This window comes from Pleurodeles waltl, chromosome 4_1 (assembly GCF_031143425.1).
Source record: "Pleurodeles waltl isolate 20211129_DDA chromosome 4_1, aPleWal1.hap1.20221129, whole genome shotgun sequence".
Lineage (NCBI taxonomy): Eukaryota > Metazoa > Chordata > Amphibia > Caudata > Salamandridae > Pleurodeles > Pleurodeles waltl.
The window spans coordinates 44698406-44714114 of NC_090442.1; the positions used below are offsets into that span (position 1 = coordinate 44698406).

A 15709-nucleotide genomic window follows, 5' to 3' on the forward strand; every position below is an offset into this window, starting at 1 on the left:
GTCTGTACAAGTCACAGCCGTCATCCGGCTTGAGGAGTGTAATGATTACAGCTTCTTGCACCAAGGGCAGAAGGGAGCCGGTGTGTAAAAACTTTTTATACATTGCTAAGAGGTGTGGGGCCAAGACTGAAGTGTATTCGTTATAGAAAGCGGTTGTAAGCCCGTCAAGACCAGGGGCTTTGTAGCCGGGAAGGCCCTTAATGACCTTTATAATTTCTTCTGTGGTGATAGGGACATCTAGGTAGGCGCGGTGAGCGCTGTCAAGCCATACCATCTGTGTGGTGTCAAAATATGTGGTGAGTTCGGCCTCATTGAGGACTGGAGTAGTCTTGTGTAGTTGGGTGTAAAGGATGTCATTACCGTTAATATTTCTGAGGGAGCTGTCACAAGAGTCGAATTGGAGACCTGAAGATGTGTAACACAGCCGTAGGAGCGTGGAGGGCGGAGCAGCCCTGCTAGTGTTTTATCCGTTCTGTCCCCATCTCCATATCATCTGGCTTGCATGTCCTTATAGAGATAGCGAGTTTCATGGCCAGCTTCTTTTTCAAGTTCAGATAATTTGTTGCAGATGTTGGCCAGAGTGACAGCATCCCCAGAGTGATAGTGGATCATTTCGAGGTTGCACATCTCTCACTCCAGTCTGGAAAGGGATTCACAGATTGGCTTCAATACCCTAGATTGTTTGGTGATGCATGCGTCCTGAATCACCACCATAAAGGCTTCCCAGAGTGTAGAAGGCAATTTAACAGTGTCTTTATTGAGAGCAAAGTAGGCAATTATTTCAGTACGGATTTCATCCCAGAATGCAGCGTCCCTCACCGTGGACAGCAGCAGTCGCCAAGTGAACTCTCAGGGCAGTGCCACAGGCAATTGGATTTGCAGTAGTACCGGAGCATGGTCTGATAGTGTGTGGTAAGTGGGACACTCCTGTAGTCCAGGTTTGGATCTCTTTGGAGATTAACCAGAAGTCTATTCTGGACTACGCGTTGTGAACCATTGAGAGACAGGTGCCTTCTCTCACTTGGGGATGAAGGAGCCACCAAATATCTTTCAGAGAATTGTCAAGCACAATAGTATTAAGAGTCGAGGTGGAGCGGAACTGTAAACTTCTGCAGGGCCCGGAAAGATCTGCCTCGTCGTTCATCACTGCGTTGAAATCGCCGCCCCAGAGGAGAGCTCATGGTCCCAGAGTAGCAATCTTTGACCATATGGTGGTGAAAAACCCAGGGTCATCGGTGATTTTGCCCTACACTGCTATCAGAGTTAGTGGGTGTCTGTGGATGGGGCCGGCCAGTATAACATAGCGTCCTGGTTCAAGAGGGATTGGGAGAGCTGCCAAGGAAGCCCTCTTCGGAGCTGGATTGAGACCCCCTGGGCGTAGTTAGAGTAGGTGGAAGAGTATGTGTTGCTGCATCATGTGGCTCACAAGCCACGGGCCTTTGGTTGTTGTATGTGTATTTTTTGAAGATAGCATATGTCTACGCTATGCCTGGATAGGTAGGAATGTAGGAGGTGTGCTTTGAGATAGTCGTTTAGGCCGTAGATATTCCAAGTGACGCATTATAAGGTGGCCATATCACAAGCAAGAATCAGACAGTGGTTGGTGGGTGAGTGCTGCACAGGTCGTGGTGTAATGTTGCTATCAAGAAGGGCCATGCCCAGTGGTGAGAGTAAAATTAGAAAACAAAAGAATGATAATAAGACATCAACAAAAACAGAACCCCATATTCTCCCCACCCACTCCAGCCCCCAATCAGGTTGAGCAAAACATACCCTCCCCCCTGCCCTGTACAATCAGGGTGGCTGAACGAAGAATCAACAGAACAGCCCCTTTAAATGGAGCACTAAAAAGTATACACGGGATATGGATAGGTGTGTGTACCCCCAGCAGGGAAACAGTGCTCTCCGAGGTAGAGAGGTCAGAAGAGAGCACCCCAGGACCAATAGGCTGAACAGGTAGTAGTTATGCAAAAAAGAAAGATGCTACATTTTATGTCAATTGTTCTCACTTATTAGGGACTCCAGCACAGTGGTTGGTGAACTCCGGGAGGAGCGGCAATCCTTCACGACATTTTAAGCAAATTAAAGGGCCAAATTGACATCCCTGAAAAAGTAAGTTTTGCCACCATGGGATATATAGCGTTTGCAGGGTAGAGAAGACTGTAGGAGACCCCTCCTGTTTGAATGTGTTTTTTAACAGGCACAAAGTCTCGGCGCGCCGCTTGCACCGCCAATGTGTAATCAAGGTAGAAGGAGATATTGCTGCGTTGGTATTGCAGCACACCTTGCGCCAGTCGTCTACCAATTATGGAACGAGCCAGTGCACCAGGGGGAGGACAGGGATCCAGTGAGTGAAGAGCTTGCTCTACGATGAGGACTGGTGACAAGCTCTCCCCGAAAAGTCCTTCAAAAGTCTTTTGACAAAATCCTCCATCCAGGAGATGGCTGTTGATTCTGGAACTACTGTAATGAGAAGGTTGTTGCATCTAGATCGTGCCTGTAGGTCTTTGTTTTTGAGCTTGTTCAGTTTGAGTACTTTATCCATTCAGAGCAGATGTTCTTTAGTATCGGATTGAAGGTCCTCAGCATCTGAAACACGAGTTTACAGTTGGTCCAGTCTTGTGTCGTGTTTGTCCACCCTGTTCTTTACCTGGTCTAGGTGATTAGTGAGTAGGTCCAGCTTAGCATTGCTATTTTTCAGGCTGGTTTTAATATCCAGGAGGATCTTCTTCAGGTCGATCTCTTGGGGTTCATCGTCCTCCGACACGTCTGCTGCAGGCCCAAACACCCTGCAGTGTGCTACCTGTCAGGCGAGGCATTTTTTTCTCAAAAGCCAGTTTGACTTGCTTAGCCTCATGTATGTCCATGGTGCGAATGCCACAGATGTGGGGGCAGGCGTAATGAGGGTTACGCACCCAGGCTGGATGCGAGCAGACTGCACAGTGGGCCAGCAAGTTCCTTTACACTGCTGTGTCGTCACTAAGTATATAGGTAGAGAGGCTGAGCTCCTAGTCCTAGATCAGTGGGTGGCTGGCCTTCTATGTAGTGTGCAAAGCTAGGCACACTGTGCAGGGGACCCAGTCAATCACACGTTGAGCTACAGAGGTAAAAACTAGAACACCTAATGCTCTAATTTTTATGGTAGCTTGGTCGAGCAGTTAGGCCAATCATGGGGAGAAGTGGAAAGCATTTGTTGTACTCACAGCATCAATCTTGCAACTCACACACTCAAAGGAACACCTTGAGGCCAATTTATAAAAATTCTTCAGCTTTTTATAAAAAATGTATCCTCAGTATTGGTTAAGTACTTTTCGAGAGATGAATTTTTGGAATTTAATAAAGATAGTCTTTTTGTGGGTAATTACACACCATAGGAATCAATGGATGATAACCTTTAAAAATACATATAAAATCACAGTAGGTTCACCAAGTTCTTCTTTTGCAGTTTGGTCAAGGTCATCGGTGGGCACACAGTGCCAGCTGGAGAAGTTCAGGTGGGGGCAGCTGGAAAGGTCTCTGGAGCTGGTGCAAGGCCACTGCATGGGACCACTTGGAAAAGTATTGCACATGTAAGTTTAAAGGTGAATCTTGGGGGTCACCTTGGAGTGTTCCGGTCTCAAGGGGTGGGGGACCCTTAGGGCACAGCAGGTTCTTCGGTGCAGAGCATAGGGCGGCCAGTTGCAGAGCATATCAGTGAGCCTGGAGATGTGCGCAAGGATGCCCTCAGAAGCAGGAGGTAGGTCGGTTCAAGGGTCGTTTGCAGGATAACAAGGCACTCTGGCAAGAGGTCCTGCTTGTTGCTGAAATCCCTCAACTGGGGCTTCCTCCTGGTCTTTTTTCAGTCCCGGGTGGACTGTTTTTCTTGGTGTCCAAAGTCAGGTGCCCAATACCCAGGGTATGGTTCAGCCACTAGAATGCTCAGTGTCACCAAACTTGGCACACTGGCAAGGTTTGTCCTTACGTTTGTTGTTGTGCAGTTTGGTCCACCTGCGGCTTCCGATTCCGGAGTTAGCATCTGGTCAGTGAAGTGGACCTCACTGGCTTCTTGGTTTCTTGTAGTTTTAGAGAGGTACCTCCACTCTGGAGGGAGTTCTTTGGCAATGTGTGAGGCCTGCAGGTCCTCTGGGGTCTTTAGAGTTTTTCCAGTTGTCCAGCACCTCCTCAGCAGCGATTGTTGGGTCCTGGGTGCATCAGGCAGGGTTTGATGCCTTCTCTTTCATGCAGCAGGTCCACAGTTCTCGTGCCTTGGATATTCTTGGTGCTGGTCTCTGTTCGTCGAATCTGATTTCTTGGTCTAAGGATGGCACTAAATACTGTATTTAGTGAGTGTGTTAGGTGGAACCTGGTAGTAACCAATGGTTCGTCTACCTTAGGGCGGCTGGCTACACCTACTAAGTAACCACTTTCCATCGGTAGATGTCACTTCCCTACACCTGATTGGCTATTTTTCTTCCATCCCACCTTGGGGGTGGTTCAGGGTAGGTGGGGCCACTCCTCCTGTCCTTTGTTTGGTTTTCCTGCCGTTGCTCTTGCTAAAACTGGGGGTTTGCAACAGGGGCGACCATCTGCTGCTAGCAGCAGTCCTAGGGGTTGAGTTTCAAGGGCGGTGTGCCCTTTGAATCTCACCAGCTGGGCAGTGCACATTCCTGAGGTGGGGGTTTTAACACCTCCACCCAGGATGGGCTTTGTTCTGAATCCCAGAGAGCAGGAGCTCTCACCTCTGGGGTTCAGACTTGTGTCTGAAGTGGCAGGCTGGTTGGTTCTGGTCAGCAACCATGCCAGGGTAGTTAGCTTTTTTAGGGGGCACCTCTAAAGTGACCCCCTGGGCACATTTTATAATAAATCCAACACTGGTACCAGTTTGGATTTATCATTTTGAGTTGTTTGATACCATACAACCCAGGGTTCAGAGTGGCTGTCATGTAGCTGTGAAACTCGTACCAACCAGTGTCCAGGACATACATTAAAAATGGCTGCTCTGTTCACTCACGATGTCCCAGGTTTGGCAAGTACACAGTGGGGGCATATTGCTCATGCTGCTATAACCTCACATACAGTATAGCACACCCTGCCTTCGGTCTGGAAGGCCTGCCAGAGGAGTGACTTATCTATATTGCATGCAGTGTGTAGTGGACCGGGCAAAAAAGGCATTGTGCCATGTTGAGTTTGCATTTTAGGATTGCACCAGGACACTCCTCCTGCAATGGTAGTGCTGGGTGCATTTAGATGCATGGCCCTAGGGGGTTGCAGACTCAGTGCTGCTGCCCTCAGGGGCCTATCCTTAGTACCCTTTACCCTGGGTACCTCAGAACCATTTAATAGGGACTAGTGGCAGTTAGCAGGATCCCAGTGCACTCCGGTCCAAGATGCATCCAAAAACCAGGCCACAAAAAGAGAGAGAGAGAGAGAGAGTGTGTGTGTGTGTATATATATATATATATATATATATATATATATATCATGCAGCTACACAGGGGGCAAGGGGGATGGTGCGCCACTCGTAAAATCATCACACTGACTCCCTTTACATTGAGGGAGTTTGCTAAGAATTAATGTGCATGAAAGCACGCTGCCCCAGTTGGGCCCGCCTGATTCAGAAGCCCCCTCCTCTAGGACAGCTGTCGGGCAGTGCTCACGCACGCTGGGCCGATCGCGGGCCACCCTTCCAGAAGGCAGGCACTGGGTGTTCTTTATGAGGCTGATAAATACTATATACAGCATGTTTGGCTGGCAGAGTCCTCTAACGAGCGGCCATCTTGCTACCCGGCATGGTCACCCCCCACTCCCCTCCTCGACGTCTGTTTTGAATGGACTTTAATCTATAGGTGCACCACCATTTATAAACACTGAATTGTTGAAAACGTATCGTGGTGAAGGAGCAGTTAGTGAATCACTCATTTCTTGGCAACACAAGACTCTGTAAGTCACTTTCACCAGCTCTGTGACCACATCCTGTCCTGTTACATTCGAAAAGGAAAATCTTCCTGATTCAAAGGCCCCTTTGCAAATGTGGCTCAAAATATTTTCCTAACATCTGATTTCTCTTTGCCTTTTGAATTCTTTTTCTGCAGCGCTTGCTCTGATCTCCTGTGTGCTACTCCTGTATTTCATACATTGTTGGGGTTTTCTCACTTTCCTTATTTCTTCTTTTCACATTTTCACTCTATTAAAACCTCCCTATTAATAGCTGTTCTTAATTGCTGTTGTTTCAGCTTTTCTCTCTGCTAGTCGCTATGCTTTAGTCTCATGCAACTGACTGTTTACAGTGAAAAAGTTCTAATTCACTCATTTTTCCCAGTGTAAAATGCTTTTCCAGCGAATCGTTAAACTGGTTTTTACATTATTATTCATTGATATAAGCTTTATCCACTGGCAATTCAGGTATCTTCTCTATACTTTGTGTTGTTTAAACTATCTTCAATCCTCATTGTCTGCGTTATAATCAATTTCACTCTATAGTACTCTAACACCCCAGGACCAGGTTTGCACTACATAAAACTGCACAAATAGATGTAAGGAAATGCAGCATCCTGGAATTAGTTGGGGAAAGCATGGAGCCGAATGTAAACATACCCACTCTTATGCCCCGTCTCGTGAAAATGCTTTCCGGGGTTGAATATTTGGCCTTTGGCTTCTCACTGCAGGCTTGTTACTTGGAATCTCGCAGGTAAGTTTCACCCACCACGATCCTCTCCCAGGTCATGGATGCCTTTTTCACTGTGGGTGATCAGCACATTCTCTCCCTCATTGTCTCTCTAAATAAACTCACCGCCATCTCTTCATGAAGGCCTGAGCTGTCCAACAAGAACAGAACTCTAGGAAGTGAGTCTCTATCTCAAGTTTCCTCATTTGACAGACATATACCCTCAAAAGGTCCTTCTTTGGCAATACCCACAGTATTTGGGACTTACTAACAATCCATATCTGACCCAATTTCTCCTGGAAGTGTTCAAGCCAGAGCTCGAAAAGTGCCACTTGACTAAGTTCTATATTTAATCTTTTTTTTAGACTCAGCCCTCGGAGGTGCTAGGTTTCTTTCCCCATTTTCTCCCTTGTGCTTTTTTATCTTCTCACTTCCTTTCTTGTGTCTGATTATGTTCTCATCCCAGGGTGCACTTCCCATGACACACATTGCATGAACAATCAGAATTTAGATTTTCTTAAGTGTTCAGTGTTAATAGCTCTCAATTTTATTAGACACTGAGGTGAGTATTATGTATTTCTTTCCTTGGTTTGTCTATACAGCAGCCAAGTGAAATGTATTAACAAAAAGACTGCAATTATGTGAAACTTTTGTAAATCATCACTACAGAAGACTTAACCAAGTGCGCTGTCATGGTACACTACCTGTGCTCGTCTTCTCTTTGTACCTTATAAGCACCTCCTCTGTTTGTACCGGATAAGCACCTATCTCTGGACCTCATAAGCACCCACCTGTGTACCTCCCCTGTTTGAGTCTCATAAGCACCTATCTATGCACCTCCTCTGTTTGTATCTCATCCGCACTTACCTCAGCACCTTCTCTGACCCTTATAAGAATCTACCTGTTCGCCTTCTCTAATTATACCTAATAAGACCCTACCTGTGCAACTCCTCTGTTTGTCCCTCATAAGCGACTCATCTGTTTGTATCTCGCAGGCGAGCTTCTAAAAATAAAACCTGTAATCCCCAACCATGGCTGTTTGACTATATGACCTGATTTCTGTTCTGTACAGGTTTCCGGTTGCTCACCCTGTTTTAGCTAGCAGTGACCCCAGTAGAGTGAGAAAGCAGATATAGTGGTGTAGCGGGGGCCAATGTAAAGGAAATGAGGTCAACCTGGATATACCCAGACACCTCCTCCCACTCCGTCAAAGGCCCATCCGACCACAGAGTAGTCTCTTCGGCACCAAACTGACAAAACTAAGTCAAATACCCTTGAAAGGAAGAAAAAGCAATAGTTGTTTAATCTGAACACATCTGTTGACTGCGAGGATATGTCAGGTCATTACTGACTGTGATGGATACACTCTATTAGAGCTAAATGACTGATGTTGTTGTTTGTGAGCCTTGTCTGTGCTTCATGTAGAAGTAGGTTATCCAATGAACCCCTCATTGTGGAAGGAGGTGCAGCTTAAAGTGTAACATGATCCAAACGCTATCCGCTTTAGGACGAACTAAAGAATCTCTTGTTTGTGTGAAGTGTCAGGGCCAGAACTAGGCCGTTTAAGCTGCACTAGTTTCAGGCAGACGGACGGATATTATGGTGATAGAAAATCCACCTCAACTCATGATAAGTTTGAAGAAACCAGAAATGCTTGACCAACCCCCAGGAGGGCTGTGGAAGGTGGCAAAGATAACAAATAACACAGTAAAGTCAGGGGTTAGCATTTCAGCTGACCCAATGTGAACAGGAAAGGATTGTGAAAAGAGGAGTGAGAATGGACTTACTTATAAACTTACTGAAGTTACCTTTGTTCTACACTTCGTCTGGGTTAAGTAACAGCTTCATGTCCTGATCCATCTCTGTTTCCACAATCTGTTAGTGTTTAAATGAAATATTGTCCTTGTGCATCTACCGAAAGCTGTATCTGTAGCACGTTGGTGCACTGTGAGAGCCCTTTCCTTACTAAGTTACTCTATGAACATTGGTAAATTGCCACCTTTTTCAAAGTAAAGAAGATGTGACGTGTTCAACAGAACTTTTAGTTAAATATTTCTGTATAGTGAAATGCCCGTTGATAAGTTTCAAAGGTGGTAAAGAAGAGATGTTTTATGCAACCAGATAAATGTTTCTATTTAGTGATTTTCAATTTCTTTACACTCAACAGGAAACAAACCTTGAATGTCCGAAATCATTGCAATCGGCAACAGAGGAACCTGAACATAAGCAGACAGATTCCAGAAGAAGCAGTCAAGAGCAATTCAATGATTGCAAGATTTTGAGTTGTGCATCTCCGTGCCAGAGGACTAAGAAATGAGTTCTAGAAAATGAAGGCAACAACACTGACAAACCACCTCCTGTATCACCCGGTTTTGATCATGTGTTTGGTATGAACTTGTTATAGCAGTGCTCATCTTTCTAAAATGATAACGAATCACAATTCTGTGCTCTAGGTGTATTGCAAACTCTTTCTGCCCAAACTAATAAACCAGAGAAAGGCACAACGGAGTGGAGTTGGACAACTGAAGGGTAAAGGAAAGATAAGTTCTGCTGTCTGAAATACAAAGGTCCCAGTTTGCATCAGCGAGGAGGAGGAAGCATCTTTGCCATCGAGTGAACACAGCCATTATCCAAACTAAAGACATAGTCAGCCAAAAAAGAAGCCTTGCACGTATTAGGAGTGTAACAAGCATTTAGTGACCGTTGTACTTTATTGTTAAATTAGAAATAAAACGTGCAAAATACCACACACATACAGGGAGTGTGAGACTAACACAGGGGCTTTGTCAGCCATGTTGGCCCTTCAGGAAACACAGTCATGGGATGCCGAAAAATATATGCCTGGCCCGGAGACACAGAAGAAGAGAGAAAAATCATACACATGCAGCAAGAGCTTCAGTTTGTCATCAGATCTAAAGGGCCATCAGCAAACACACACAGGAGAAAAACAATTCAAATGTACTGAATGTGTGAAGAGCTTCATACAGTTATCATCACTACAAAGGCATCAACATACACACAAAGGGGAAAAAGCATACAAGTGCAGTGAATGTGTGAAGAGCTTTAGTGGGTTATCACACCTACGAAGACATCAGCTAACGCACACAGGGGAAAAGCCATTCAGGTGCAGTGAATGTGTGAAGAGCTTTAGTCAGTTACCAAACCTACAAGCACATCAGCGAACCCACACAGGGGAAAAACCATTCAAGTGCAGTGACTGTGGACGTGCCTTTATTCACTTAACACACCTAAAACACCATCAGCTAACACACACAAAGGAAAACCCATTCAAGTGCAGTGAGTGTGTAAAGAGCTTTAGTCGGTTATCATATCTCCAAAGACATCTGCGAACACACACAGGGGAAAAACCATACCATTGCAGTGAATGCACAAGTAGTTATAGTTGTTCCTCAACATTAAGAGAGCATCAAAGAACACACACAGGGGAAAAACCATATCATTGCAGTGACTGTGTGAAGAGCTTCAGTCTATTATCACATCTCCAAAGACATCAACGAACACACACTGGGGAAAAACCATACCATTGCAGTGAATGCTTGAAGAGATATAGTCAGTTATCACATCTCCAAAGACATCAGCGAACACACACAGGGGAAAAACCATACCATTGCAGTGAATGTATGAAGAGATATAGTCAGTTATCACATCTCCAAAGACATCAGCTAACACACACTGGAGAAAAACCATTCAAATGTAGCGAATGTGTGAAGACGTATATTTCTTTATCAAGCCTAAAACAACATCAGCGAACACATACAGGGGAAAGACCATACCATTGCAATGAATGTGGAAGTAGCTTTAGTGAATCTTTAGCATTAAAGAATCATCAGCGAATACACACAGGGGAAAAACCATACCATTGCGATGAATGTGTGAAGAGCTTTAGTTGTTTAACAAACCTAAAACAGCATAAGCGAACACACACTGGGGAAAAACCTTACCGTTGCAGTGAATGTTGGAAGAGCTTCAGTTTATTATCAAACCTAAAACAGCATAAGCGGACACATACAGGGGAAAAACCATACCATTGCGATGAATGTGTGAAGAGCTTTAGTTGTTTAACAAACCTAAAACAGCATAAGCGAACACACACCGGAGAAAAACCATACCATTGCAGTGAATGCAAAAGTAGTTTTAGTTGTTCTTCAGCATTAAGGAACCATCAAAGAACACACACACAAGAAAAAAAATTCAAATGTAGAGCATGTGTGAAGAGCTTTAGTCAATTCCCAGACCTACAAACACATCAGCGAACACACATCACTAAACAGACATATAAATAATGTATAGAGCTGTTGCAAATATGGCACGAAATCAATACAGCAACAATAATACTGACCCATCTGTGCATATAGACAGGAGCAACAAAAAGTGCAGTTCCTGTGTGATGAAGGAATTACAGAAAATTATAAAATTACAAATATGTGGAACATTCAAATACAAGATGATAGAAGACCTGACTAGTCAGAATGAAGAAGAGCAGAGATATTTGTAGGATTATAAAAGTGTCTAAGAAACTGGATTACTGGTTGAAGGGAGTGAGAACCCTGTTCTAATGCTTGTCAGGTTGAACCACAAATCACTAAATAAACCTTAGCTTATGCCTCTAGTTAAGCAGTCAGGCTTAACCAAGTGGAAATGTGTAAAGTATTTAGCACTCTAACAGTAGTAAAGTGAAAACGCAAAACAAGAAGAATAAGAACCAATTTAGAAAATAGAGGATATTTTAATAAATAAACTAGTATCATGACAACCAAAATGCAGTTAGTACAATCAGTGTTATGTTTGTTTTAGGAAAAGAAAATTAGCACAAAACAGCACAGCGCAAAGCACCAATTGTAGGTATCTGATTGCACTGATCCGGGACACAGTCACAAGTTCAGGCTGACCACAGTGGAGCGCGAGCCAGATGAAGGACCAGGTTCATCCCACTGGAAGTTTTACCTTGTGACTTTGGTGCAAAGATGGTGCGATGTGACTCTTGAGGGCTCTGCATTGTCCTGTGTATGCTGTATTGGACCTGGTGAAGCCACCGTTCAGGAGTTGGGCAGTACAGTGATGCAAGACTACAACACCCTGCAGAAGTCTGGTGGAGCGCTCCTATGTGAGGCTCTCCGTCTGGTCCAGTGGAGCTGAAAATCTGCATCGCTCTGCTGCAGATCTGGACAAGTAGCTGGTTGATGCTGTGAGGCCCTGTGTCATTGTGCCCTGGATTCGATAAAGACTTTAGTTGAGCATTGAGAAGTACACTCAGGCCCATATTTATACTTTTTGAGCGCCACGTTCACGTTGTTTTTTGACAATTGTATTTTGTAAGTTTGCGCCAATTGACAAAAAACAATGCAAACGCGGCACTCAAAAAGTATAAATATGGGCCTCAGTCTCCAGCCAACGGCCCAGGACCTATAGGACAACACTTGGGGGGGTGGGGGCCTTGAGATGGGGAGGTTCAGGACTCAGTCCCACAGAGGCCAGCAGAGTTTAATCTATGGCTGGTGGAGGTATTGTTTCTTTTCTACTTTTGATACTTGATCATTTCCCCATGAGTCTGAATAGAATCAAATCCCATCTAATGTAAAAACCTTCTTAAAGTGGCATTTTCATAATGGTAAGTTAAAATATGGCTTTACTATTAAAGGGGATTTTAGATTTTAATTTACAATTAACATGAGTGGAAGAAGTATTTCTCTAGCTGTTCTCAAACTGAAGTTATCACTTATTTAATGTAATAAGGTAACCCACTGTTAATATAGGCAAGGCTACCCTACACTGAAAAACAACTTTAGGAGGGTTTCTCTGCCACAACATTAGGCACCATGTTACCTGCCCTATGAGAGTTTAGGGCGTACCTTAGGGGTGACTTATAAGTATTGATAAGGAAGTTCTAAGCCTGGCAAAAGGCTTATTTTGCCAAGTTGAAACAGCAGTTTCAAACTGCACTACAGGCTGCAGCAAGGTTTACAGAGCTACTTGAGTGGGTGTCAAAAGGAGTGCTCCTGTGGATATGTAGTACCATTTACTAGGCACTTATAAGTAATTTCAATTGGCTAATTAGGTGTAAACCAATTTTACCATATTTTGAAAGGAGAGGGTAAACACTTTATCACTGGTTAGCAGGAGTAAAGTGAGTGGAGTCCTAAGGGTACAAAAACGGGTTCAAGAAGAATCTAGGGGCTGCCTTGCAAAAGATGGTAATTTCCAACAGTGTCTTTTCCCAGCAGTTGTTAATTTCTCTACACGTTACAGGAAGAAATATGAAAACGAGGAAATACAGTGCGAGTTTAGTACAATGTGGGGAAAAAAAGGAATGAAACCTGTGAAATAGACATATAAAGAAAAAGATACAACCACACTTGATCATGCTAACTGTAAAATCAACACTAGGAACAATTGTGTGATGAAAAAGAAAGGGTTTGCTTACCCGTAGTTCTGGTTCTGCCTTATCGGATCTTCATTGAGGGTCCTAAACACTATAATAATTCCCTGCAGCGTGCGCAGATCCCGGAGCACCTATTTATATGGTTCTTCTATATAAAGAGCAGCATCTGAAGAAAACCTTTTGTCCATGAGTCTTATACAGATATCTGTGGGATGGAGGCCATCAGAGGCTTCATATTTCCTGATAGTTCTAATAATCTTTTTAATGCATTTTCATAGAACTACTTTACAGCATACATGTGTAGAGAAAAAACATGTTTTTGAAAATAAATGTAGCCTCTTGGCCTTACTTTAATCATAGATAGGAAAGCTGAAAAAGGAGCCTGTCTTTTTTAAGGGCGTGAGAGGCACCCTTTACCACAATGCACACTACCGGCAGTTACCTTCGAGACCCTGTTCTTTTTAAGGCTAAAAGTAAAGTAGAGATACTTATGTATATAGAGACACACCCACACCCTTCCTTTAAACAAACAGTCAGGGAGGAGGGGAGGTCATTTATGGATTCATTTAACATCCCTATGACGCAGAACCATGACTACAGGGGAATAACATTTTCTTTTGCATTATAGGATCTTTATAGACAGTCATAAATGCTAGAATAGAATAGCAAGTCAACTCATTGACAAAGCAGTTGGTAAATTATGATTCAGCAGGAAAAACAGTAAAGAACTGTATTTGATAAGGTTTGGAAGAGTTGCCTGACCTACTCTAGCTTCTGCTTGAGTATCAGACTATAAGCAATAGTGTCTGCCGAAGGTGTCAACAGATTTCCATGCTGCAGTTCTACGGATGTGTACAATAGAAACATTTCTTATTTGTGATGTAGTACCTGCTTTTTCTCCTCAATAATGAGCTTTGGGTTTGCCTGGCAATTGTTGGTTTGTTGGAACGGTGGTACCATAATTGCATGCATGCCACTAGCTATAGATTGTTTAAGTATCCATTTCATATCTTATATGACAATAGTTTATAAAGAGTTAATTTGTATTTCTGATGTCATTGGCTTATCTAATAAAAAAACAAGATCCCTTCTGATATCTAACTAATGAAGAGCCCTCTCTGCTGGTATAGAGGGGTTGGGAAAGAAGGTTGATATAGTAATGGTCTGATTGATGTGAAATCCTGCAACAACTTTAGTTTGGAATGAAGGATACATTATTAAAACCATCCCATTTGATTGAACAACAATGAATGCTTTATTGAAGATAAAGCACGGAATTCACTGACTCTTCTAGCTGAAGTGAAGGCGATTCAAAGGGTAGTTTTCCACTAAAGATGCTGCAAACTAGCTCTATTAATATGTGAAAAGTAGAAGCCATTAATTTTAACAGTACCAGATTTAGCTCCCAAGTTGGAGATGCATTTTTAACCAGGAGATAAAACTGTTTTAAGCCTCTCTAGAAAAATGTTTATGACAGAAAATTTAAAGACTGGTGATTTTCTAAATGTGGTTATAGCAGGAAGATACGCTTTTGTGGAAGAGATTTGCAACTTGGCTTTTGGTTGATACAGTGGATAAGGAAGTTAAGTATTGTCTTGACATGAAAACGAGTTATGTCCTTTAGTGTGGCACCATATACAAAATATTATCTGGTTTAGAGCATAACATGGAGGTGGCTGCAGCTATCCATATTGTCTGACCTCAGGAGCCATGCTGCCAAATTCAAGGATTGGAGTTTCAACTGATGGACTTGCCCTTGGAGTCTATTATGCCATCCTAGTGATATGTCTAGGCGCTGTGAGCAATAAGAATAATTTTCATAATCGACTTGATAAGTGTCACATTCACTGTTGGGATGAGTGGGATTAGCGGAAATGCATAAACACAAGCTTTCGATACATTGACCTAAAGTGTATTTGACCAAACTCATCAGCCAATCAGACCTCATCATCCTTCAACCAAACCCTTTCTCCATCAGCCAGTCCTTGCTCCACACCAGCCAGAGATTGATCTGTCCCACCCAGACCTTACCCTCAGCATCCAGGCCTCAGGACACGACAGACAGGCATCAACATTTAACATCCTGATGTTGGAACCCATCGGATAGATTATGGCCTACCTGGGAAACCTAGTGACCTACCTTCCAGCCCTCAGCAAATGCTGGCCAGACTTCGGCCCTCATTACGACCCTGGCAGTGGGTGATAAAGTGGCAGTAATACTGCCAACAGGCTCGCGGTAATTACCGCCAAATTATGAGCATGGCAGTGATATCTCCGATAGACAGCCAATGTACCACACGGACCGCCAGGGCAGAAAAACAGTCACCACAGCGGTAGCCGCCTACAGTCAGGCGGAAGACAAAGTACGGCCTACCATATTTTAACACACAATTCCACCACCTTTTCCGGGGCGGTACCAATGTCATCAAAAGCCAGGTGTAAACCCATCACAGAAGAGAAAGGACTCCCCATTGGAGACACAGGGAAGAACCACACCGCCATGGAACCAGAACTGCAAGTCATTCCGATGATCTTATACGTTATGCTCCACCTGAAACACCAACGTCGGCGAAGGTGACAGTGAGTACAGACGCCTAGCACACAAGGGAGGGTGGGAAGAAAACGAGTGACACACACACGCACAACACACACCATTCACACACACA

At 43.8% G+C, this 15709-nt stretch overlaps 2 protein-coding genes across 5 annotated transcripts in view; one reads left to right on the forward strand and one right to left on the reverse strand.

The window, feature by feature from the left end:
* The window catches only part of LOC138287350 (zinc finger protein 84-like), a 239428-nt gene extending 225267 nt beyond the window's left edge, over window positions 1-14161 (forward strand). For all 4 annotated transcript variants that reach the window (XM_069227715.1, XM_069227717.1, XM_069227714.1 and 1 more), the window contains one exon: window positions 8811-14161. In XM_069227715.1, coding sequence (XP_069083816.1) covers window positions 9436-10947 — 1512 coding nt within the window. In that variant the 5' untranslated portion in view covers window positions 8811-9435 and the 3' untranslated portion in view covers window positions 10948-14161. The remainder of the gene's footprint in view (window positions 1-8810) is intronic.
* Window positions 1-15709, reverse strand: part of LOC138286968 (uncharacterized) — a 417069-nt gene that overhangs the window by 107680 nt on the left and 293680 nt on the right. The gene's annotated exons all lie outside the window — the stretch shown is intronic.